This window comes from Serinus canaria, chromosome 1, assembly GCF_022539315.1.
Source record: "Serinus canaria isolate serCan28SL12 chromosome 1, serCan2020, whole genome shotgun sequence".
Lineage (NCBI taxonomy): Eukaryota > Metazoa > Chordata > Aves > Passeriformes > Fringillidae > Serinus > Serinus canaria.
In genome coordinates, this window is record NC_066313.1 from 47731875 (window position 1) to 47756098 (window position 24224).

The window sequence follows — 24224 nt, forward strand, 5'->3', positions numbered from 1 at the left end:
ACTGTAATTGAATGTCAGCACCTTCTCAGACTGTATCCCAAACTCACTCCTGTAAGCCAATGTCCAGCCTTGGTTCTGGGCCGGCCACCTCCTGTTCCTGTCCTACAAACTTCCTCCTTTAGGGAAGGGCTGTCAATGGTCCCCTGGACTGTTCAGACCCCCATCCCCCTAATACAGCAATTAATTAATTGTCACAGTTTAATACTAATTCCAGTCCTGTCTTCTTCATCTTTGGTCTCTCTAAAAACCGCACAAATCAATCCCCAAAACTGATCTGGATAAGTGCATAAGACTTGGAAGTTGGAAGTTCTAGAAACGGGCACAGACACAGCAAATGCCCTGCCTGCATTTGGGAAAGGTGAGAGCCCATCCTGTGCACAAGAAAACCTTCATAAGTTCACAACTGGCATTTAAATCCATTGACTCATTATTAGCAATTATCTGTAATTTTTCCCTGAGGACGTTTATTTTCTAAAAATAAAATGAAATTATCTAAAGACCTTCATTCAGTAGTTAGACAATAGCCTTATCTCCTGGGAACATCTCTCTGTGCCTAACAGCCTGTTTAGTAGTCGTATTTTATTCTTAGGTGTCCCAAATCCTGTTAAGAGTTCACAGCACTGAATACCAGGTTCTGCTACGTGTTGGGCTGTTTCTGGCTTCGCCCTGGCTCCTGCCCCCGGCGGCAGCTCTCCCCGATGGTTGAATTGTTCTGTCCAAAAGCGACGCAAAGGGCAGTTTGAGACTTGCCTTTAAAGAGCACTCTATGCCTCACGCCTGCTCAGTTGGTTACTAAATGTAACAGTAATCAAACTTAACTCAATTTGTTTTCTCTTCGTAAAGATCTGTGTGGCAATTCTAACTGAACTTGTTTTTTGTGCAGCAAGCAACCAAATATACCAACCTCCTACTCCAGGAAAGAAAAGAGTTGTTACTGGGAGGTGACAGCCCGTGAATTCCCGGGGACGAGGCGGGGAGGAGTGAGTGTATGATGTCCTTGGACAAGGAATTCTCTGCAACTGCTGCTACATGAGAGACCTCAGGTGTGTGTTGCTAAAGTACCACTACAGAAACACTGAGAAAAGGGAAAAGCATTTTTATGTCCTCGCCTTTCCCCTAGCCCAGCCCCGTGATCGCTCCCCCGCCCCGGTCCGACGCAGGGGCCGCTGCCCCACGGACTCCCCGACGGCGGCACTGCAGCGGGGCACGGGAGGGGGCTACGCTCATCCCCTCAGAGGGGACGGATCCGGCCATCGAGTCTCTCCGCGGGCTCTTCCGATGGGAAGAAAGGCGGCAGCGGCGAGGGTCCCGCTTCCGAGGGCACACCGCAGTCGCAGCGAGGTGCGGGCGCCCGGCGCGGGCGAAGGGCTGCGGCACCCCGCCTGCCGTCCGCGGACGGGGATCTTTCCCTTTGAGGGGCCGTGGGGGTACCCACGGACACCCTGAGGGGGCGACAGGGTCCAGCTCTCCCCGAGGAGCCCACGCCCCGCTTCCCCCCTTTCCTCCCCGCCCGCCCCGTCTCACGCCCTGGCTCCCGCCCCCGGCGGCAGCTCTCCCCGATGGAGCCGGCTGAGAAGGATGCAGGCGGCAGCTCCGAGGTAATTATTAATGGCCTTGCCCACGGGGGCGGGAAGGGGGGGGGCGCAAGGTGAGATAAAATGGGGCGGCGGGGAGCTGGGAGGCGGGAGCTGCCGTTGCGGAGCCCCGCCGGTAGCATGGCCCTCGCCGCGTCGCTTCTGCCACCGCTGCTGCTGCTGTTGGGGCGGCCGGGGCTAGGGGCGCCGGGGCAGGGCGCGGGCACCTGGTCCCGCTTCGCCCGGCTGCCCTACCCTCAGGACCAGCTCTTCCTCCACGACACCTTCCCCGACGGCTTCCTATGGGGCGCGGGCAGCGCCGCCTACCAGACGGAGGGCGGCTGGCGCCAGGGCGGCAAGGGCGCGTCCGTCTGGGACACCTTCGCCCACCGCCCGGCCACGCCGTCGGGGGCGGCCCCGCCGGGGCCCGTGGGCGGCGACGTGGCCAGCGACAGCTACAACAACCTGTTCCGCGACGTCGAGGCGCTGCGGCGCCTGGGGGTCTCACACTACCGCTTCTCGCTGTCCTGGGCCCGGCTGCTGCCCAACGGGACGGCGCCGCCCAACCCCGCCGGGCTGGCGCACTACGGGCGGCTGCTGGCCCGCCTGCGGGAGCTGGGCGTCGAGCCCGTGGTCACCCTCTACCACTGGGACCTGCCGCAGGCCCTGCAGGACGCCTTCGGCGGCTGGGCCAGCCCCGTCCTGCCCGGGCTCTTCCGCGACTACGCCGAGCTGTGCTTCCGGCACTTCGGCGGGCAGGTGCGCTACTGGCTGACCATGGACAACCCGTACGTGGTGGCCTGGCACGGCTACGGCACGGGGCGGCTGCCGCCCGGCGTGCGGGGAGGCCCGCGCCTGGGCTACCTGGCGGCCCACCACCTGCTCCAGGTAAATGGCGGTGGCGCGAAGGGGCCCCGGCGGCTCCTCGGCCGTGCCAAGGTGCCGGGCTCGCAGGCCGAGCTCAGCCGCCCCACTGGCACGCCTGTCCCCTGGTCCGACACTGGCATGCAACACAGATCCGTGTGCCCGACAGAGTACGGGCAGCAGACCTATAGGCAAGGAGGCAAAACTCATGGTGTAAGGCAGGAGCTTTGCGACTGAGCTGGTGGAGAGTTAAAGAGCTCTGTTTCGCAGAAATGTCTGCTTCTGCCTGCGGCTGTTTAGTTGCCATTCTTGGTAGGTGACGGTCTGCAGTCCCTAGACTGTGCCAGTGCTGCCTTTCTAAGGTGGAAATGCTTAATATGACTATACAGGGAATTTGTGTATTTGATAAAAAAGGCTTACTGAATTAATGGTGATGGTAGAGGTGGCCAATATGTCAAAGAGAGGCGTTTTCTTGACAAAGTATGATGGTTTTTTGAGTGTGAGCACTTTTTTGGGGAAAGAGACCCTTAATTCCCCAGTTGGTCTTGTAAGTGGCACAAGTAGTTTGGTATACTTAATTTTTTATTCTGTGTATCTGTATGGTGTAGTTGTAATATTTGCTGGGAGCACCCCATGGGGATTTGCAGACAGAATTAAGCAGAACTGTGTACAAATCCTTCCAATGATAGGAGAAAGGAATCCTAATTGGAAAAGGGTGGTCATTTAGGCATGATTTCTTGTGCTTTAATATACATTTACATTTCAGCTAATATCTGTCTGCTCAGCACACACTTGCTGGCAGGAGTTGTATCCTAATGAACATTGTGTATTAGATGTGGGCATGAAGAAAACATCCAATGCATGCCTTATTTGACTTTTTTCCACTTTCCTGTATTACTTCTGCATTCTTTAATGCTAGAAATAAGTCAAAGGGAAAATATAGATGGAGAAAACGTGGATAAAATTACAGGTTAATTTCTGTGTCCTGAAAACTTTAAGCTCTTCATGTAGTTACCATGGTGTGTACTTGGCCATGTTTCATGATTGAGTATATCCTGCGTCACCATAGTATCAGAGTCCCTCATAATCTCAAGCATGCTTATTCTCATAAAAACTCTGTGAAGGAAGATACTTTTCTATTTAATAAATGAGAAACTGTGGCACAGTCTTGGCCACACCATGTCAAAAGTGTAATTAAACCAGGAAGGTCTATCAATACCTGCTTTAGTGACAGAATAGTGGTATTCAGTTTTGTCCCAGTGAATGTCAGTCAGGATTTGCACATGAGTGAACGTTTCTTTTTACATGCAGTGGAAGGAGCAAGATACCACTTTTTCCCCCCACATTTTATTAAAGAGGAGCTGAAACACAGATGCAGTTAAGAGCCAAAGTGGCCACTGGTTGTTAGTGCACTTTTCCTGGCATGTGATCTTTGTAGCATATTGCTCAGTTAGATTACACTTCAAGCAGTTCTACAAGTCATATTCCCAGATCTCAAATCACCTGCAGAGAAAATCAGGGACATACATTGTGTGTAGAGGAGCTCACATCCCTAACTTCTCCAGGTAAGAGTCTTCATGGAGGCAGAGTAGGGCCTAGCTCTTCAGCACAGAGAAGTGAACAGCTTTCATCTGTTTCTCCTTCTCCTTTTTACTTCTCTGTAGCATATTAATATTAGACCTTTCCACTTGTACAAGCAGTGAAGTAGGAGGAAGCTACACAGTATGGCTTCCACAGCCTGATATCCATATCAGGCTGTGCATTTGTCTAAGAAAAAATTAAAATTCTACCATAGATGGTAAAGAGATTTCACATGGAAACTAAAGTGTCTTACACAAGTCTAGAGTGATTGACTTTGCAACTTGAATGTTGTTCTTTAATATGTTTGGGTTGTATAATTTTATAGGTGAGTTTGGCCATTTTTTGGGAGCATGCACGTCTTTTGTTTGTATCAGAAGGGTCCACAGCAGTACTGCTTTATCACATGAGTTGCAGGATGTGTGCAGCACTGGACAGTGTTGCTGGGAGATAGTCTCTTATACCCACTGCAAAAGATGTGGCTGAATCCTCTCATGCAAAGAAAACCCCCTTTCATTGTCTAACCTTTTGCTCCTTATGTCACAAGATCTGGTCCCTGGTTTCTTCTTAATCCTTTTTCCTTCTCTTTGCCATTCTTGTATTTTATTTTTTTTCTGGGGAAATTAAGTTTGCAGAACATGTTGGTTTTTTTGGAAGTTAGAATTTGTTGTCATAATTGCTTCTCAGCAAATGTGCAGACAAGTTCTTAATATGCATGATTTCTGACTTTTTTCCTGCTTATTTACAATATGCAGGTAAAGCTGGTGCCTCCTAATTTATTTTACTGGACTCTAATTATGTTAAAAAGCAAAATAATTTCCTGTAAGTTCTTTAAAATTCAGCAGATATAAATGTGGATTTGGGACTTTGTTTTTCTGAGCGACTTATTTATTATCTGAAGAAATAATCAAATAAGACTTTGATTCAATTTAGGTTGTTCAATTCAGAGCTGGTGAAAACAGGGCAATGAAGTTTGATTTAAGTAATGATGTTTGAATTCAGCTTGAATGGATTTCATCATATTGTACTGAATTTTTTAATTACCTCTCATTTTTCTGAGCTTCCTTAAGTGAGTCATAACAGATGCTAAATTGACAGAGACACTTTTTTATAGACAGGACCAAATAAAAATAGTGTAAAAAAACTTGTAAGGAAAAATTATTTTATTAATGCATTCTTGGTGTGTTCTTGAGGGGTGTTCATCAGTATTCAGTAAAAATTTCACCCTTTTATAGTATTTCCACTGACACTTGTCTCTTTTGAGATGTCTAAGCCCTTCAGATGTGGTAATAAAGGAAGCTGTTCATGTTTATTCACAAAATAAATGGAATGGATCAAGTATATTTCATAAAAGTTGGCAATCTCTCAAGTCAACAGGCAGAAAATGTAATGCCAGCAATCTGTCATGTATATGATGCATCTCTTTTCTCCAAATAGGAGTTGAGAGAGGTCAGTGTATTGTGTTCTGGTTTTTGCAAATGCGTTTTTTCATTAATGGTTCACAGTATGTTGTCTGAGTTGAACACACTTGGATTTACTCAATATAAACAGCATTTGCAGAAACAGAAGAACACGTCGTTTCCCTGAAGAAGTGAGTGGAACTGCTGCCTGGAAACCAGTCACATAGCAACAGACTGATTTCTATTCCAAAACTCTTTCCAAAACAGAAGGTAAGTACTCTTTTGTTGACCTTCAGTGCTAAACCTAATAATGTATCAGTAATTTCAGTGTAGGAGAGTGGCCTTTTCTTGATGGGTATTGTTTCTTTCAAAATTGAGACAACCCTCAAACTTTCACTCAGTGCAAATGGAATGATTTGGGATTTTCCTGAAAGTAACATAGCTCATCACAGTTGTAAGGCATACCTAAATTAAAGAAAAAAGGAGGAATACTGCTTAGTAATAGCACTTTTTTCCTGTTCTTGCTTTCTTAAGGCATAATTCAAAGGTGAACAAAGAAGAAATTGATTCTTACCTGGGTTTGAGTATTAGTTGGGTGGTATATGTTTGCACTAGTGATTATTCTACTCATTAATCATTTGAATCAGGTTTCTTTCAAACAGCAGATTTAACAAAGAAGTGCAGTCAAACTGTGGTGCAAGTTCAGGTCTGATGCTGCAGTCTTCTGTGCCAGTAGCTGCCAAAAGTTAGGCTATGTTCTCAAATTATATTAAAAGCTATAGCAAGTTGTTTTTAAATTTTAATAATGACAAAAAATGCAGTGAGTTTCATTTTAAAATGTGATAAACAGAGGAGTTTGGGTTTCAAGAATACTTGTTTTATTAAAATTAGCTCCAAAGATATATTACATAACTTTGCTTTTGCCATTCCTACCTGATACCATACATGTTTGCAAAAGGATTGTTGTTTTCAAATATTCCATTGTAACAAACATTGTAACAAAACCAAAAATCCATTGTAAAAAAATTTTAGAGATTATAGGAAATCTTAGCAAAACTCAACAGGCAGGACCTGGAAAGATCACCCTGAAGTGACTGAAATGGAATGGAAGCAGAATTTGTTTGTTCTCTCTGTGGAAGAAAACCAGGTCAAGCCTGTAGGTATGTTAAATCCCACCTCAACTCTTTTGCTGTTCATAATGAGTATGGGGATTTCTTGAGAATCTGTTCACTGTGAGGTTTTTTAAGCTTGGTAGTTGTGGCTGTATAGCTGTGAATCTTGATAAATTCTTGATAAATTGGCAGCCCCAAATCCGTGTTTTCGTGTCTCATTTTAAGTGCCACCTGCCAGATTTCCAATCTCCAGTTGTAGCTGTTGCTGGAGGCCCTTAGGTGATATTTCTGTTTCCTGTCCAAGGTAGTCCAGTATGCTTCCTTTTTAAATAGCAGTTGTTCATGTTGGGCAGGGCTCTGCTCAGTGCTGGGAAGATAATGACTTCTGGTTAACAGCATTTTGATGCAGATAGGGGTATTTAGATTGGCAACATAGAATTTGCATCTGGTAAAATCTCACTGGGTACATGAGTTTAAAGCTCCTTGATACTGTTCCATTTTGCATTAATAAAGCCTCATAAGGTGTGAGATATTCTTCATTCTTGCCTTCAGCCTCTCTCCTCAAGCAGAAGAGATTCTGTATTTGTTGTAGTTTTGGGGATTCCAAAATGAAGCTTGTGGTAGAACTCATGTTGCTCTCTATTCCTTTATCTTACAGGCTTTTCCGGTTTCCATTTCACCTTGTTTCTGTGGTCAGTTTCCAGTACTTAAAGGTAGCTGATGGACATAATTCCTAGCTGTACTTGGGGCCTGGGAAATAAAGCTAGTGAAACATCTGTCATCTTTCAAGATAGTTCACTATTTTTTAGTGCCTGCCATTCCCTTTTGGCTGAAACCTAGGAGCTCTTAGAGCTTTTTTTCCTGTGATAGATCCAGTAGAAACCTCTGTTCTGCAGCCATCAGCAGGTTGGAAGTGCAGAGATTGTCCGTCTTTTTGAAAATGTTGTCTTCTGTAAAGAAGAAATGCTGTGTCATGTAAGAGGAGGTTGTTTTGGCTCATAATATATCCATCTTCTAGAAGGTCAAATTCTGATTCTCTTGCTATGGTTGAAGTTGTGCTTAGCTTAGGTTTGTTCCTCACACTTACTAACTAACAGCTTCTTCTTCCCAATGTGCTCTGGGGAGCAAAGTATTTTTCCCTCCATCTTTCATTATTTCTTCAACCAGTTAGAAGCAGTGAATATGTCTATACAGCTGATGGCAATGTCAGCAAGCAGTGACCATTAGGACAGGATGTAGGCATTTAGAGGGATTTAGTTTTAATTATTTTGGTTACTGTAATGCATATCCTTCTAACTTTGGGAGAAACAGGAAAGAGCAGATGTGTACGCAGACACATCTGTAGTTTGCTTAACTCCAGTTGAAGAGTCCTATGGCTTTCAGTTAGTAATTTGCAGAGTTCAAAGGCAGTTTGATAATCCTTGCAAATGAGTGTGTTTTTGGTTGTTGCTGATGAACAGATGAAATGCTGAACTTAATCTGAAGGTCAGTGTTGGCAAAGTTTTAAAAAAGCCAAGAAGCCAGCAATCAAAGGAGTCTGCTTGTACAGACTTGTAGGTAAAAAAATGTCCACAGGAGAATTTATTTTGTTTTTTTTTTTCCAAGGTGGAAAAAATAAGCGGAAATTACAGAGACATGCTTCTGAAGAAGTAGAGGGGTTGACCTGGGCATACAAGGATCAGGTCCCTCCTGCCCACGGCATTGTGGGTGGAACTAGATGACTTTTAAGGTCCCTTCCAACCCAAGATATTACATTATTCTGTAGCAGGTTTCAGCAATTAAAGGATGTGTTTTACCAGTTTTAAATATTAAATAAAAATTACTCATGGTTGCATATTTGCTTGCCAAACTATATGGAAAAATATCATAGTCGAATCTGTGATTTTAGATTAAATCAGAAGAATGGAACAGAAGAATATGGTTGTAGACAAAATCTTAGGATCCTTAGGAAATTACTGAAATGAACATTGGACAGATCTCTGAAGGAGAAGGTGACTCATTGAATATGACCATGAAAGAAGAGACTGGCTTCTGGAGAACAACTGAATTATATCACATGAGAGAAGATGTGTCAGCAGAAGAAGAAGGTGAGTTGTCAAGAAGGAAGAATAACTAAGTACAAAAGGAGAAAGAGAGTCTATGGCAAGAGACTGGAGCCTTTAGTAAAATGAGATGAGTAGAAGATGAACGATACTAAAGAAAGGAAGGAATTAGACTCACACTGTTGCTCTCTGTAAATACTCCTGGACATAAATATTAATGGCAGGAAGAAAATTGAGAATTAAAAACCATATGCATACACAGACAAAAGAATATAAATACAGTTAGATTGACTCTTAGAAGTCAACGATAGCTTTGGAAGAAAGATGCTGGAATGGCCTTTCAGTATTAGTGATAGGAACAAAAATCTTTTAAGACAGCTAGAGCAATTTGGGAAAATAGACTTGATGCATTTGGTGGCAGGGGAGGTGACAGTAGCAGTAAACGTGAAATCTTCCTCTTTGCTTTGCAGAATTCTTAACAGAATGATATAAGGCATGGTCAAAATCTGAGAACACTATTCAATGCAGAGAACAAAATGCAGTCTCTATTAACAGTAAACACTTTGTTTAGTCTGTCAGTGATGGCAGCTTCTGACTTGCTGTAGCTTCAGCTCTTATGTGAGAGCACAAAACTCTCATAAGAAGCCTGGCCTGTTAAGTTTGTGGTGTGTATCCCTGGAGATTTGTTAGGGAGGATCCTTTGAGATGCACACTGGAATAAGAAAAATGACTTTGAGAATATATGGATTTGGCCACATTGAAGCCCATTTGTGTTGCTTCATCTTTATGTATGTTTAGTTTGAGAAGAGGTAGACTTCTGTATTATGAAAAATTGCAAAAGTTTAAAGCTTAATTTTGTTTTGATTCTTAAAAAAAACCCACCCATATTCTAAATTCTCACAGTTATTGAAATCTTTACAGATGCTGTTTGCAACAGTTGATAAAGGATCAGTTGATATAGGGACTGGGGCCACAGGTGGTTCCAGTGCCACCTGACAGCTGGATCTCTGTGACATCTGCATGATGGAAAGCGCAAGAGCTTTTTCCCATCTCAGGATCTGGCCAGCCTGGGGTGTGCTGCAAGACACCCTGCAACACAATCTTCAGCAATGGGGGGAGCTGACAGGGGACCATTCACATTGCCAGGGGACTGTCACTTCAGTCTGTGCAGGATTAGTTTGTTACTTGCACGTTAGCTCTCATGCTGACAGCTAAGATTCCATTTTTGTTTTCAGTCACAACTCTAAAGACAGCTGAATGGTTCAAAATTGGCTGGGAGAGACTATCCTATGGAAATGCCTTGCAATTTTGTGAGTCCAAAAGTCAACCCAAGGTATCCTTTTGTAGGTTTATCAGTTTAATGCACTTACTAAGGGCTAGAAAATGTTTGTACCACTGGGATTATATTTTACAAGATATTTGCTTTACAGTTGGGAAGACAGTAGGATCTGTTTTGATCCTGCTCCTTGGAAAGACTTCAAAAGGTCACATGGGGAAGGGGACAGACTTGTAGCTGCTGGTCACACATTCTGGTAAGAGTTCACAGTGATTTTCCAATGCCTTTTCTCAGTCAGCTTTTTTCTTGTTCTCTTGAATATGTAGTAGCTCCACTGGATCAGTTGTTTTTCAGAGCTGAGGGCAAAGTTTTCTCTGTTTGTTTGTTTAACTTCCAGCATTTTAAGAAATGAAATAATTTTTTTTTGCTGCAGGCATGGAACTTTTGAATGTAGTTATTGATTAATTATTCTAATTATGGTTCCTTAGATATATGTGGAAATGGTAGAATTATGCAGCATGTCTTCTGAGAAAGCAGGTTGGAAAAATATTGCATTGTCAGCTTGGTGATTTTCTATGAAAATTTATTTTGTAAGTAAGAACATATTGCTTAAAAATCAATTGAACAAATCTGACCTTGTGGTTGAAAAGAAAGTTCAGCTGACACCTGGCTGTACTGTGGTGACACACTTGACATGCTCTTTGTAACACACTTATTTAATTCTTCATTTGTTTTCCTGTGGCAGTGCAGTGTTAACTTGGGTACAAATGGTGCTTGCAGAGAGAACGATCACCACACCAGAATGTCTATGACAGTTACTTATGCCCTGAGGAGACAAAATCCTGGCCAAAAAAAGTTAACAAAACATGGGGTGATAGGAAGGAAGAGTATTGGGAAAACAGATGATGTATGAGGATCTGGTGAGAGTAGGGGCTGACTGGCCAAGAGTGGGAAAGCAGGAGCTGGATTTATGAGGCAATACTCCATTTTCATGTGTGTATTTAGCATTAAAAATTAAAATCAGCATGAAGTGAGATGGACTGGAGTCCTCAAGGGTGAGTTGTTTTTTTTTCCTGTTTCATTTTTTAAAATAAATGTCATAGGAATTATTTTGAGGAAGCTGACTGGTGGTTTACAGAAATCACAGACTGTGCTTCACAAGGATGGGGCCTGCTTCAAAGTCTGTCATGGCCTATGGAGTCCACTTCCTGTCCCCATGTTGCCACCAGCACTGGGAGTGGGGGACACCATGTGTAGCCTGCTGAAGTAAGGAAGGTTGATACATTAGATCTGGGTTTCTCAAAGGAGCTTAAGAAAAATAAGTTTCCCTTTTGCTTTTTGGGGAACCCTGTCACTTTCAAGCAGCTAAACAAACTAGCAAATTGAATAGCTGCATTTCTCTAATCTTGAGGAAAATGTGCATTCCCACATTCAAACAGCATCTCTGTGTATGAAATGCAAGACCTTAGAAATACACTGAGGGAGCTCTTGAACTCAATTTATCATCGTGCTTCCCTTGCCAGCTATGAACATGTCTTTTGTTTTCAAAGAGAATATTGGGGTATATCACGCAGGGAACAGAGCTGCAGGAATATGATTCAGCTGGAGTTTTGCATCTTAATTATATGCTTGGTGGAAAAAATAATCCATTTTTCTTCATACCCCCCTGTCATATCAGCTAGCTCATTCTAATCTTCCTAATACCTCCAAATTCACGAGTAATGTCATGTCATTAGAGCAAGTCTGAAAGATCTAAAATCTTGAAACTGGAATTTGCTGATTCATTGAAACTAAAATATTTGAGAGACTTCAGTTTTCCAGAAAAAAAATTGTGAGCTAGGAGAAATAAATATAAATCATTTTATTTTGCTGTAGAAATTTTTGATTTTCCATTTTAATATGATACTGAAAAAATTCATTTTGATGTAGTGAGTCAGTCATTTCACACTCTGCCTTCTGTATTCTTTCACTGGATGAGTGCCCACTGCTTCAAATTGGGTCAGTTTACCCTTGTGAAATTGCTGTTTAACCTGCTGCAATATGACTGACTTATTGAAGCTGGAGATTGCTTTTTATTCTTTGATGAAAGAAATAAAATGGAGCTGTCAGGACAGAATTCTTGCACTGTAGAGGTTACTCTGTGTCTCATATTTGTAGCTGGGCTGCTTGTGCCACTTTTGTGTGAAGCTGTAATTATTCAGTCATTTATCCAGCTCCTCTTTCCTATTTCTGGTAAAAAGAAAAGTGGTATTTGAAGGAGGCAGTTGCTTAAAAGGAGAAAAAAATCTAATAAAAGCAGCATGAATTTGGCACAGTCATTCTGATTCTAAGTATTAGAACCAGCAAAAAGTAGCATGGGGAAGTTAAGATACAGCCTTTTTCCATAGCTCAGCTTAGGATAATGAAATAGAAACCACTACAAAATTGGTTGGTGGTGAAATGGCTATAGCAAGAGCATTGTAGGATTAAGCCATGAAAGGCAGGAACCCTAAATCACACCAGTCAGATCTCACTTTACCCAAGCTGGACTCTTCTGAAGAGTAATGTTTCCTGTGTTACTGGTAATTTGGAATAGATTTGTAGAAACCAGAGGGGATGGGCATTGGTCTGTTTTATATTGATGCTGGCCTGTGGGAGCTGCTTTTGTTGACTCATGGTCAGGAAAAAATTTAAATTGTCAAGGAACAGTGTTGGTTTTTGTTAGGCCTTGTTTTTCCCTTTCTCTGTGCCGTGGCCAGGCTCCCACTAAAAAAATTATTTTACCTAAATAATTTGCCTTCTCTTACAAGGGTTTAGGGTTGTGATAATATCTTTGCTTTTCCTGATTTATTCCTGTGGCTTGCTATGACATCTGAAGCATTTGGCATGGTTTTTTGTTGTTTTTTTTTTTTTGTCTTAAATACCTTAGAATTGGCTTTTTGGCTCATAACTATGAACATAGAATAAGAGTCATGGGATGGTTTGTGTTGGAAGGAGCTGTAAAGATCATCTAGTTCCAAACGCCCTGCCATGATGTGACATCCCACCCTCAAGGGGGTGGGAACACCCAACAGTTATGGATGCTCATGGTTGAAAAGGAATGACGAAAATCAGAGGGTGCGCAGCTTATGTGCTAGACTTGTACACATGGGAAGGGACACCTTCTGCCAGATCAGGTTGCTCAAAGCCCTGCTCAGCCTGACCTTGGATCAAAGGAATGACACATCCACAGGTTTTCTGGGCAACCTGTTCCGCTGCCTCACCACCTTCAAATTTCTCCTGCATATCCAATCTACATGTTCCCTCTTTCAGGTAAAGCCATTCCCCCTTGTCTAATGCCCTTGTGAAAAGTCCCTCTCCAGCTTTCCTGTAGGTCCCCTTTAAGCACTGGAAGGTGTTATGAAGGGAGCCTTCACTTCTCCAGGAGGGAGCATATAATAGCCATTAATGTGTAGTGTTTGGGGCTAGAGGCTTGCTGCAGTATTGCAGACAACTAAGCTTGGTGATTCCTGAATCTCTTATTTTTTGCTTTGGAAATGTTCAGTTTGAGTGAGTGCTCCTGGGAGATATGTTTGTAGGGATGAAGTGAGTATGAAAGACTGAACTACAAAGAGAGTGAGGATTAAGAAAGGGTCAGATGTACATTGGAGCAGCATGTTCCCAATATGGGAAAGAACCTGTAGGATCTGGAAGGAGCTGTGGGACATTAGCTTTTTGTAGACCCAAGACCAAATAGAAATGCCTGAGTGAGCTATTTGAGTGTCTGGGCGCAAAATATTATACTGGGAGGTATACAGAGACAAGGCAGCTAATTGGTATGTGAAAAACATAGTTTATTTTTCACCAAAATAAACTGTTAACTGTCAGAGAGGGAGGCTTGCTGTGACACAAACACTGACATTGGACATAAAATAGAAGCAGTAGCAATGACAAGCTGCCAGGCAGAGTCAGTTTTTTTGTTACATAATAAAGCAGATCCAGATTTTTTGAGAGACTGGTGCAAGCAGCTGAAGATTTTTCTCTGAAGCACCTTGTTCTGGAACTGCTTAAATGATAATGAGATGGGCTGGACACCTGCTGTAGTTACTCTTCTATTTTTCTTGTACAAGTGTAAGAAAATAGTACACTCTCAGTCCCCACATTATGTTTCTCGTAAGACTAATTATTGACACCACCCCTGAATAATTCACAATTGTTTTGTGCAGTAAATATGCAGAAGGTTTGGAAGCACCAGCCCAGAGCATTTGGTGTCTCAAAATCTTCAAAGACTAGAATAGACTAGAATACATAGAGAAGACATACTAGAATAGACTAAAATACATAGAGAAGACATACATACATATATACATATATACATATATATATATATATATATATATATATATATATAGGGAGTAGGTGTCATTCTGGGAGTGTGGCTAATGAAAGCACTGCAGTTCTGCACCAGAGGAGTGACACTGCTGATGTAAATGCTGAAAAAAATTGTAAAATATTGCAACTGTAGCATAACATGGTAGTTCAGATACAGCTAAACACCTGTTCTAAGTGAAAAAAATTGTCTTTTGTTTTGCTGACTATGAAATTGATGGTTTAACTGAAGAGTAGTCTGGCAGATATGCAAGTAATTTTTAATCTGCTTGTGTTGTCCAGATTGAGAACAGAGGAGAATATGCAAGGAAGACCAGTCTGCCTAACCAAGGCTGGATATGGCCCATACAGAATGATTTGTGTTGGTGTCAGCTGGCCACCAGCTCTTGAGCCGGGTTTCATGGGGCTCATAGGAGAGCTGGGTGGAGATCAGAGCCTGCAGAGTCCCCACACTCATCTTCGTGTATCTGTACACCATGGAAAGAATTTGTGGGTACAGCTGGGACAGTCTTCAACCTGCAAAGATTACCAGTAGCAAATGATACTTACCCGATGGCTGAAAAAACTCTTAAGGTACCCTGAGTTCACCACCCCCAGCTACAGCTGTCAGCAGCAGGACATTTTGCTACTTTGAGTGACGCTGTAGTATGGAAAATTACTCCTGTCTGCAGTTTTGAAGCGTCATCATTGTGCTGGTCTTCCAGGCAGTGTTTGCATCAGCTCTGAGACACAGTTTGGCATCTGCTTGGCCTTGCAATAGCTGGCTTTTCAGTAACCATTATGAAATGTTGTTTAGCATAAAGATACTTCTTTTAAAGTGGTTTGGCAGCATTCCCAGTGATCCCAGAGGGAAGAGCAGCTAGGACTTGTTCTCCAGCTCTGAGGCAGCTGTCCACTGGGCTGACCAGGGTGGAGCTCTATGTACTTTGGCTCTGCACCACAACTAGCAAGTAAAGACATGGACTGCATTGTCCTTGGCTCCTGCAATTCTTTTGCATAGGTCTGTGTAATGTGGAGTGATAGGCCAGCAGCTCCAGGGTTTTGTGCAGAGGCTCTGTGTGAGGGCTTGTGATGGCTGGGTGGAAAGGGAGGCTTGCAATGCGTGGGCTTTGCTATTAGATGCAGTAGAGCCATCTCCCTTGAAGACTGTGGAAGTAGATGCAGGGGATAGCAATCACACCTGAGTTAATTTTAGGATGTGTTCACCAGAGAAATCTGCTTGAGCTTGCCACCCTAGGTTCCTTTTCCAGGTAATGGAGAGTAGAGAGCATGGTATCTCTTGTTCTATGACCAAAAAATACGATAATTGTCCCATTTCCATCTGTGGGGTATAGGTAAACCTGTGGTGACAAACTCACACCCAGACTTTTTGTAGACAGACATTCACCTTTGGTCTAATTAGAGTGTGAAGAGGTTGAGTAGATGATGGAGGAGGGGAATACTGAGGGGCTCAAGAATTTGCTTGAGGTGCTTTCAGTTCCTGTGACTTCTCAGAGGGTGAGTTCTGACATGTGGTCTGGATTAAATGCAAATTTTGCTTGAGTCTCCCCTACTTCAGGCATGTGGTATCTCCTGCATGTCTGTGGGGACAACCTGTATCACATACTGTCCCCTGGTTTTCCTGGGCAGGGAGCCGAGTCTTTCTTCTGACCCAGGAAAGCAGCTGATGTTCCTCCCTGCAAGGGTTGTCAGTAGCACCTGTTTGGTCCTGTAAAGCCAGAACAGGCAAATAGCCATGGTGTCCCATGTAGGATGTCATGGGCATTGAGTAGCCTCATCCTGCAGCTCTTGTTCCTTTTCCCCAGTTATCTGTTGCTGACCCACTCTGGCTGCTGGAGGCATTTCATGCTTTTTTCCAAAATATAAAGTCCTGTTTAAAACATAAAAAAACTCAAAACAAACAAACAAACAAAAAAAAACCCCTTTACAATAACACAGTCTTTTTACCAGTAGTTGGAGCTGATATGCAAATACAAACATATACTAGTTGCCTTAGTCTCCTTCTGTCTGGAAACAGAAGATGTCTCTCCTTTAGGAGCCCCATTATTTTCTGCAAGGACTTTACTGAACCCGACATCAAGTAATGGAATAGGTATTTACTAGCTATGCTAAGGAGAAAATTTAAAAATGTGCAACCGGTCTTAAAAATAAGTATAACCTCATTATTTTAAACCAAAACACAGATATCTTCCAGTCACCTAAGAAAAAGTAGCACAAGGAAAGACATACAACCATCAGGTAGTGGGGAAAAAGAGATTTTTAAAAAATTACATTTCCAAAATGCTTTTTGTCAGATCTGTAAAGAAAAGTGATCATGTTGAGCACTGGGATTCATAGACAGGAAAGGTTAATGAGGGTGAGGATTAGATAAATGTTGGTAACTGCAGGTGCAATGAACATAAAATGCTAGGAATTTACAGTATTGAAGTCAAGCCAGGCCCATCTGATAGCTTTCTGTGATAACTGATTGTCTAGAAAAAGAAAATATGATAAATGTAATCAATCTCTATTTTCAGTAAGACCCTTGAAATGGTGGCACATGGAGAGTTACTGTTTCAGTGGAGAAGGAGGAGAATGTTCAGCAGTAACTAGGAAATTGCTAAAGCAAATGTCATAGTGAGTTGTGCTGAAAGTAGAAGCATCAGTCTCAAAGGGCAGTTCACAGCTGAACTTCTTAATGTATTTTAACTCCCATGCCTTGGCACAGGCTAGGATTGCACTACTTAGAGCATGAGCTAAAATTGAGGAAACAGTGCCAGTGCAGAGGATAATCAAAATAATAAACAGATGGAACAGAAAGACTCAATTTTTTTTTTCTGTAAGAAGAGAACTTGCTGATCACAGCATGACCATCAGATGCAAATATAGTCCAACTGTGACAAAGACACATTTGTTTCTAGTCTGTATCAGGTGATTTTTCCAGCAGAGATGAGGAATTACTTACTAGAACATGGCTTATTTACCCGAGCAAGAGCACTAGGAGAGAATATACTTCATGTCTATAAATAGATAGTGGTAAAAAGAAGTGAAGAAAAAAAAACAAATGAAGGAAAATAACTAAGTGCAGGGAAAGTTTTGCTGCAAGAACAAGTGTTTGGATTGAGCATGAATAAATTCAACCTGAAAGTCAGGGTAAAAAGAAAACCATTTGTGAAGTGTGATTCTCTAGACATCTTCCAGAGAGAGTACTATGAACCAAATACCTAGCCTATGTTAAAGTAAACCTGGATCAGGTTATAAATAGGCTTGTGTCATATATTGCCCATAGAAGCACTGGATGGAATCTGATACCCTTGAGGCTCTTCCTAATTTTATAATCTAGCTTTCCTAATTCTTGGCAGATGGTAGACACAAGATCATAAATATGGTAATGATTTTTTTTTCAGCGAGATATTATTTGTACTTCTGTTAAAATTCCCTGCTAGTCCGAATTTTTCTAACATGGTAATATCACTTATCATTGTCTCCTCTTTACGGTATCATTTAAAAAAGCATTTTCTGTGTCTTACTTAGAATGTTTCATGCTTTTATGTGACATACATTGTTGGGTTCACAATGAAAATATCATCTTGTAGGAATGTAGGAAGATTGACAATTAACAGGACTAACTCCTGGTCTGCAGTAGATCCGGCTTGTGAAAGGCTTCTGCTTTCATTCCTGCTTTTCTCTTGCAGCCCAGAGTTATCCCTGAAAGGAGGGGTTATGGAGGCAGTACTCTCAGAGTAGCAATAACCTTTATATATATCTCTATATATAAAGTATATACATATATATAAAGTATACCAGACATGTCCAGTGGCTGATTTGATAATAAACATTTAATGCATCTTATGTACTTGAGTATAAATCGTATCCCAGTATTGTTATTTTATGTTTCAAATTACATATGTAAAATCCCTGATGTTTCTTCAGTATTTCCAACATCTCTGCTTTCTTCCATCTCAATAGTATGAGGAAAGTGGATTTTGACTGCTATAGATGAGCCTTGCTTTTTTCCCAGTGCTCATTTCTACAGAGATTATTTTTCCTCCCAGTAAGGCAGTAAGGACTTGTGTATGTGTCTCCTGCAGAGTATCTTAGCTATTTTCTAAGAGCATTCCTGTATAAAAGAGCTTCCAGTGAAAAGTTCAGTTAATGCAATGCAATTTCTTCAAATTACCCCCCTCCTTCCTTCCTGCCTTTCGTACTCCCTCCCTTAGTCTCAGCAGTCTTAGCCTCCTGCCTTCCTCCCTTAGTCTCAGCAAAAACACCTGGCTCTTCAAGGCCTTCACGCCCTAATTCAAGCCAACAATTTGCTTTTCATTAGTGTTTGGGCAACTAGTTAATTGCTGCACTGCCCCCTGCTCTGCTTTCTCTAGCATCATTGATTGAATCATGATTCCACATAAACTGTATAATCTGTGATTTTCTCAATATCTAAAGTGTCATCCTGATTTAATACCTGATTTAATGTATCCCATCTTAGACCCATTCTTTCCAATATCCTTTGTACTACATACTTGGCGAAGGTTGTGTTAGCATAGCTGTGGCTACTGAAAGCCTTTGTCTCTAGGATAAAATGGCTGGCCAGCTCTTGCTGCATTGTATGGGATCTCTTGAAGTCAAAGATTATTTTCCTGTGTGATTTTGATAAAAAAATACAAATTTCTGTACTATGGTTCATAGCCTGAAATAGTTTGGGTTGATTTTGAATAAAGTTAACCTGGAAGCTGCTCTGTAGGAGCACACCTGGTATAATCTAGCTGTCCATCACCTTCTGGTCCATGGGTTGCTGTAGATATTGGGTCAATAGCTCTGCTGTTTGCTAAAGTACATGTAGATCCTGTGTCTGGGAATTCACCTGCTACACATTGTATTAGTGGTACACCTAATCTCCTTTTCCATCTAACAAGCCTGGAGTATCTGTGAGTCATCTGGTTGCTTACATGAGCTTGGACTGGTCAAAAAATTAAAGAGAGTATTTAAAAAAAAAAAAAAAGAGGCACTGGATTTATGTCTCTTCCTCTCCTTCTGCATTTTAGCCTAAGATGTTGCTGTTCATTCTGTTGTCTGAGAGTGGGACTGTAACAAACACTGACCTTTTACAAAAAACTCTGTGGCTCTGAAAGTGTTTCGATGGATGTCTTCATAGAAATCTGTTGTAAGTTTTTGCTCTACCTGCATAACTCTTTGGTCAGTTTACTTAGAAACAGGGCATCCATACAAATTTTTTCCTTTGAACTGCTTTCCTTTAAAACAGGCAATATTTAAATGACAGGCATCTGTCTCATGATTAGATACTGACCTAATTGCCACGTTCTATATGGCCTCCTGAAAACTGATGAGATACCTGCCCTCATGGTAACTGTGAAGCAGAGCAGGGCTACTTCCTGGAATTTCTACTGTACCTCAGCAAAGGAGGATGAATGATGCTGCTACAAGATTTATGTGAACTTGCATTTTTTTAGTTCTACTGCGGCTCAGTATTAAAATTGGGATTTCTCCCAAAATATGTTTAAATAATTGAAAATATTATTCCATTTAGATATAGTATATTTACATGCTGACAGAATTTCCATGTTTATACAGAAATAAAGGCCAGTCTTAGACAAATTGCTTAAAAAGTGTACCTGAAGCTCTGAGTTACTTGATAAGTTAAGGTTTTAATGTGTCCTTATATTTTTGTATCTATATTTAAAATAGCTGGGGGGTGAAAAAGTGTTTAGTCATATCTGAAATCAGTAGGAATGAAAATAGATTGATATGCATGCATTTAATTTTTTGTATTCCTAGCCCAGTGATAATTCTCATTCATGTATGTAAGTGTCTTGTCATCACTGGCTTTATACTTTTTTCTAGAGCAATTTGAAGTTTAGTATTACACTTTGATATAGTAGACAAAAGATCAAATTTATTGGTTTCCCCTTGTGCTCGTAGTGTCAGTGTTAGCCAAAGGGAAAATAATATTTTGTAGTTTCTTATGTAAAGAAACCCCAATATCAAAGAGAGACAACTGCTTTATCTCCAAAAGACAATGAGTGCACTGTCAGAGAGCAGTGAAGTATGTTAAGTTGCACTTTAAAAAAGAACATGTGCTAGGCCCCCAGGAGTGCTCATTGTGCTGCTAGAGTGAAGTCTAAAATGTGCTAAGAATGTTTAAAATTTATCGAGTTGACAGAATATTTATGAATACCTCAGTCTGTTAATGTGATGTTAATTCTGGTTTGCAAGTATCTAGTACTGTGGTGGTGAGAGTACAGAGGCTGGAACAAGGATTGCTGAAAAAAGAGTAGCTAATTAGCATTTTCAACTATGTATTAACCAGCACAAGCCCTTTTCTGAGTGGCTTAGACTAAACAATCACGCTAACAACACACCTCCTTTTCTTTTGCTGTATTCTAGTTTCTTTTAAAATTTATTTTATTTCTCTAAGGAGTGGAGAAAAGCAGCTTTAGGTGTTTTCACTGTGATCTTTTTCTTCATTGCAACGGCTGAGATTGCAGTACATTGATGTAATAAACCCCCTTATACTGTATTGCTTCATATAAAAGTGTTAGATAAGGTTTGAAAAAGGAAACAATTGTAGCTGGTATTTTTATATCAATTTTTAACATTCAGCTTCTTATCAACACCATTTAAACATTTGCTCACTAGTATGTCATCCAGACAAATTAGATTCTTTGTTTAAAAACAGGTGAAACAGTTTAATTTCAACAGTTAATCAACAATATGAAGATTTTGTTTATAAAGTAAGAATTAAATATTTAATTTTAAATACTTTTAGTTTGATGCAGTTGTCTGTTCTACAGGAGTCCAGCTTTTACTAGAAATGGTGATTCTTATTCTGTTTGCTGACTGCAGGAGTAAAGCAGGAAAACTTTTGTGTGTACACTTTTGAGTTAACACTCTTCTCTGCAGTAAAGCAATTTTATATCTACCATTAAACATGCATTTAGAAACAGACATAAAGGGACTTACTCATACCTCAAAAGTGTATTTTCATGATTTCAGCAGGCTTTGGATGAGATTCTAAATGTATTTCCTAAATCAAAGTAGGTATAAATTGAATCCAGTTTAATCTGTGACTGCAGTATAGTCAAAAGTTTGTTGAAAAAAACTGGATAAATACACATAAATCATCCTTGCTGCTGAATAAATGCAAAGATTCAAAGTTTGTTTCCAGTCTAATACTGAATGCCCCATTTTGTCTTTCATCTCTTGATTCATGTTGTTGCTCAAATTTAAAAAACTGATTCCCCAAGAGTTTCACTTCTCCTAATGATTCATTTTCCTCACCTTTCCTTGCACTGGAATTTATCTTTCCTCTTCTGAATTTTGATTTGAATAGCTGCTCTTTATCTTCTTGGTGGATGCTGAGGAGTATAGTGATTCCTCAAAATAAATATGTCTGACTAAAGTCTTGCCTCCTCCAGTGACTGTATCCTCACTGATGAGATGTGAGCATGCTGAGTAACCTGAATTCAGCTTGAATTCCTCCTATAGTTTCCCACATCCTCCTTTCATAGCCTAGCTTGGTGGAAGCAGTAACATTAAGGAAGCTAGTAATGACCATTGTATTAATTAAAACTTGTCAGTTAGACCTTTGGTTCACTGTGCTGGAGCAAAGACAGACAGACCACTGAAACATCCAGACCACTAATTCAGTTCTGATTTACTTGTCCATGTACAGGGTCCTATCAATTATCTTTTCAGCCTTTTAGGGGCTGCTGGTGGTGTAAAACTTCTGGAGTGAAAAAATCTTACTTAGATCCTCTTGGTTTTCCTGAATCCTTTCAGAATTTCGATTCATTCTTATATATTGTTCAAGACACACAGTCAGAACTTCATGCATTCACAAAGCTACCTTTTCAGAAGCCACCAGGGTGAAAGAAGTGACACACATAATAAATGTGTACCATTTGAGAAGCCTAGAGTATCCTGTCTGGCCTCCAGTTGCCAGTCCAAAAGACAAGGTTTTCCAGAGGTCATGTATTGTGCAGCTATCTTGATAGTCCAGACCATCCCAAATGGTACTGGGATGGCTCTGTTTGAGCAGCTGAATCTTAGGTCACCCATGGACATTAACCCTTCTGACTACTAATGCCATGTGTCAAGGTCGGGAGCTGCTTTCTTCTTCACAGGGGTGGGGTCAGTGGCTGGAGCAGGTATCTGCTGCCATTTGTGTTGTGGAATTCCCATGGCATTTGCACTGGCTCGCAGGTTTGACAGAGATCTGCAGGTGACCCACACTCTTTTGTAGCAGCAGGTCGTGATTAGACAGGCTGTCTGTGAGATCTAAGTTGACAAAAAAGCTACTCTAAAAGTTACTGGATTAAAGTCAATTTATTGTACAGTTTCAGTGAGTTTGCAATTGAGCATTCCTTTTGAAAGTGTATGATTGAAATCACACACTTCAGTCAGTTCTATTACATGTGCCCAAGCCAGATCATTTCAGGCAGGTTTTGTACAATGAGATAAAGCCTGTAGTTGTTGCTTTTTATCAGGTATGCATAGAAACACAGCTGGATCTGACAGAAACAGTTTCAGACTGACTGGAAAAAGAAGGAAGAATTGCATATTCACATCTAGTCAGATTGTAATCTAAACAGTTGTCTGGAAATTGAAAACTGGTACCTTCAATTTATATTGCTTATCCTGATGTGCTGCTTTCTGCATCCATCTAGAGGGCTGAATAGGATATTCCATCTTATTCTATATCTATAGCCTGTTGTCATTGATGCATAGTTCTAATCTCAGAGTAGTTAAATTTAGTGGCCAAGCTTACAGCAGAGTAAACACAGGTTATCATGTAAGTGACTGAACTAGATTTGGGCATGAACAATCCAAATGTTTGGTTTAAAAAGAATTTTGCAGCAATTGCATCTAGCAAGTCTTCTTTATTCTGGTTATCATTTGCCTATATTATAGCACAGAGCTCTGTTCTCATATATTGGTTCCATATATGATGACTATATTTGCAATTTCTATGACAACTATGTTGAGCTGAATGCCTTCATATTACTCATTGGTACCCTCCACTGGTGGAGACTTCCACTTCCTTTAACTGTTGATAAAAGACTGGTTGTTTTTTTCTCACAGAGGAACTCACAATAGGAAAAGCTATCTACCATCACATTTTTCTGGAAATACCTTCTGAAGCCATTTGCTGTACCTGGGCACTGCAGTATTGGTCTGTTATAAAACTGATTAACGATCTTTCATTTTATATTTGCAACCATGGAACTGATATCTTTGAGTGCTGAAAAGAAAGAGGATCTAGTTTACCTTCTAGAAACATTTCTTGTGATACACATTAAATAATTCTGTAGCAGTTGCTTAATATCTTCTCCCAGAGGAAGCTACCTTTCTCCCTTCACTTTTGAAGTGATTTTTCTTGTGAATAAATTGGATGAGATCCCCATGATATGCTCTGGAGACCACCTATTCTTGTAGTTCACTCTTCTGCTGAGCCCACACTGTTCATGCACTTAACTGTGCCGAGCTCGGTAATTGCACCTTTCACCCACTCTGTAGTTTCTGAGTCACTGTGTTGAGTCTCCCAGGAGCACCTTGTGCTCATTTTGTGCAGTGAACTGACTGACTTCCTTTGGTTTTGCAATAACATACCCTCTACTGCTTCTGGAGGGGGTAACAAAGTGCAAATGAAGTGGCCATGCTGGAACAGCATCCCCAGTGTGGCTACCTATGCCAGCCTTTTTGAATGCCGCTGAGGTCAGGTTTTGCCTGATCTCCATTCCTATTCCTGCACCTTCTTTAAAAAATTGGTTAAAGGCTTAATAATATCTGAAAACACCGATACAGAATGCTGGGGAAGAATAAAACCCGCAAAAGATCACAGCATATGTGAAACTGTAGCACAAGGAGCTTCTTAGTAATTTTTCTCATTCATCTTTCTAAGGTCATTAATCTATTCCTAAATATTTTTCTCTTTCATGTACCACTTGACCTGTTCATCAGTTCGCTTAGAGGCGAACAGCTCCCAGAGTTACTGCTTATATTTGTGTAATTCACTCTTTCAGTGGTGTTTGAAT

General features: G+C 41.1%; 1 protein-coding gene across 1 annotated transcript in view; it reads left to right on the top strand.

Annotated features, from left to right (window-relative positions):
• Positions 1-1715: 1715 nt before the first annotated feature.
• Positions 1716-24224, top strand: part of KL (klotho) — a 48826-nt gene continuing 26317 nt past the window's right edge. The window contains exon 1 of the mRNA XM_030235178.2: positions 1716-2462. Within this exon, the coding sequence (XP_030091038.2) occupies positions 1716-2462 (747 nt within the window). The remainder of the gene's footprint in view (positions 2463-24224) is intronic.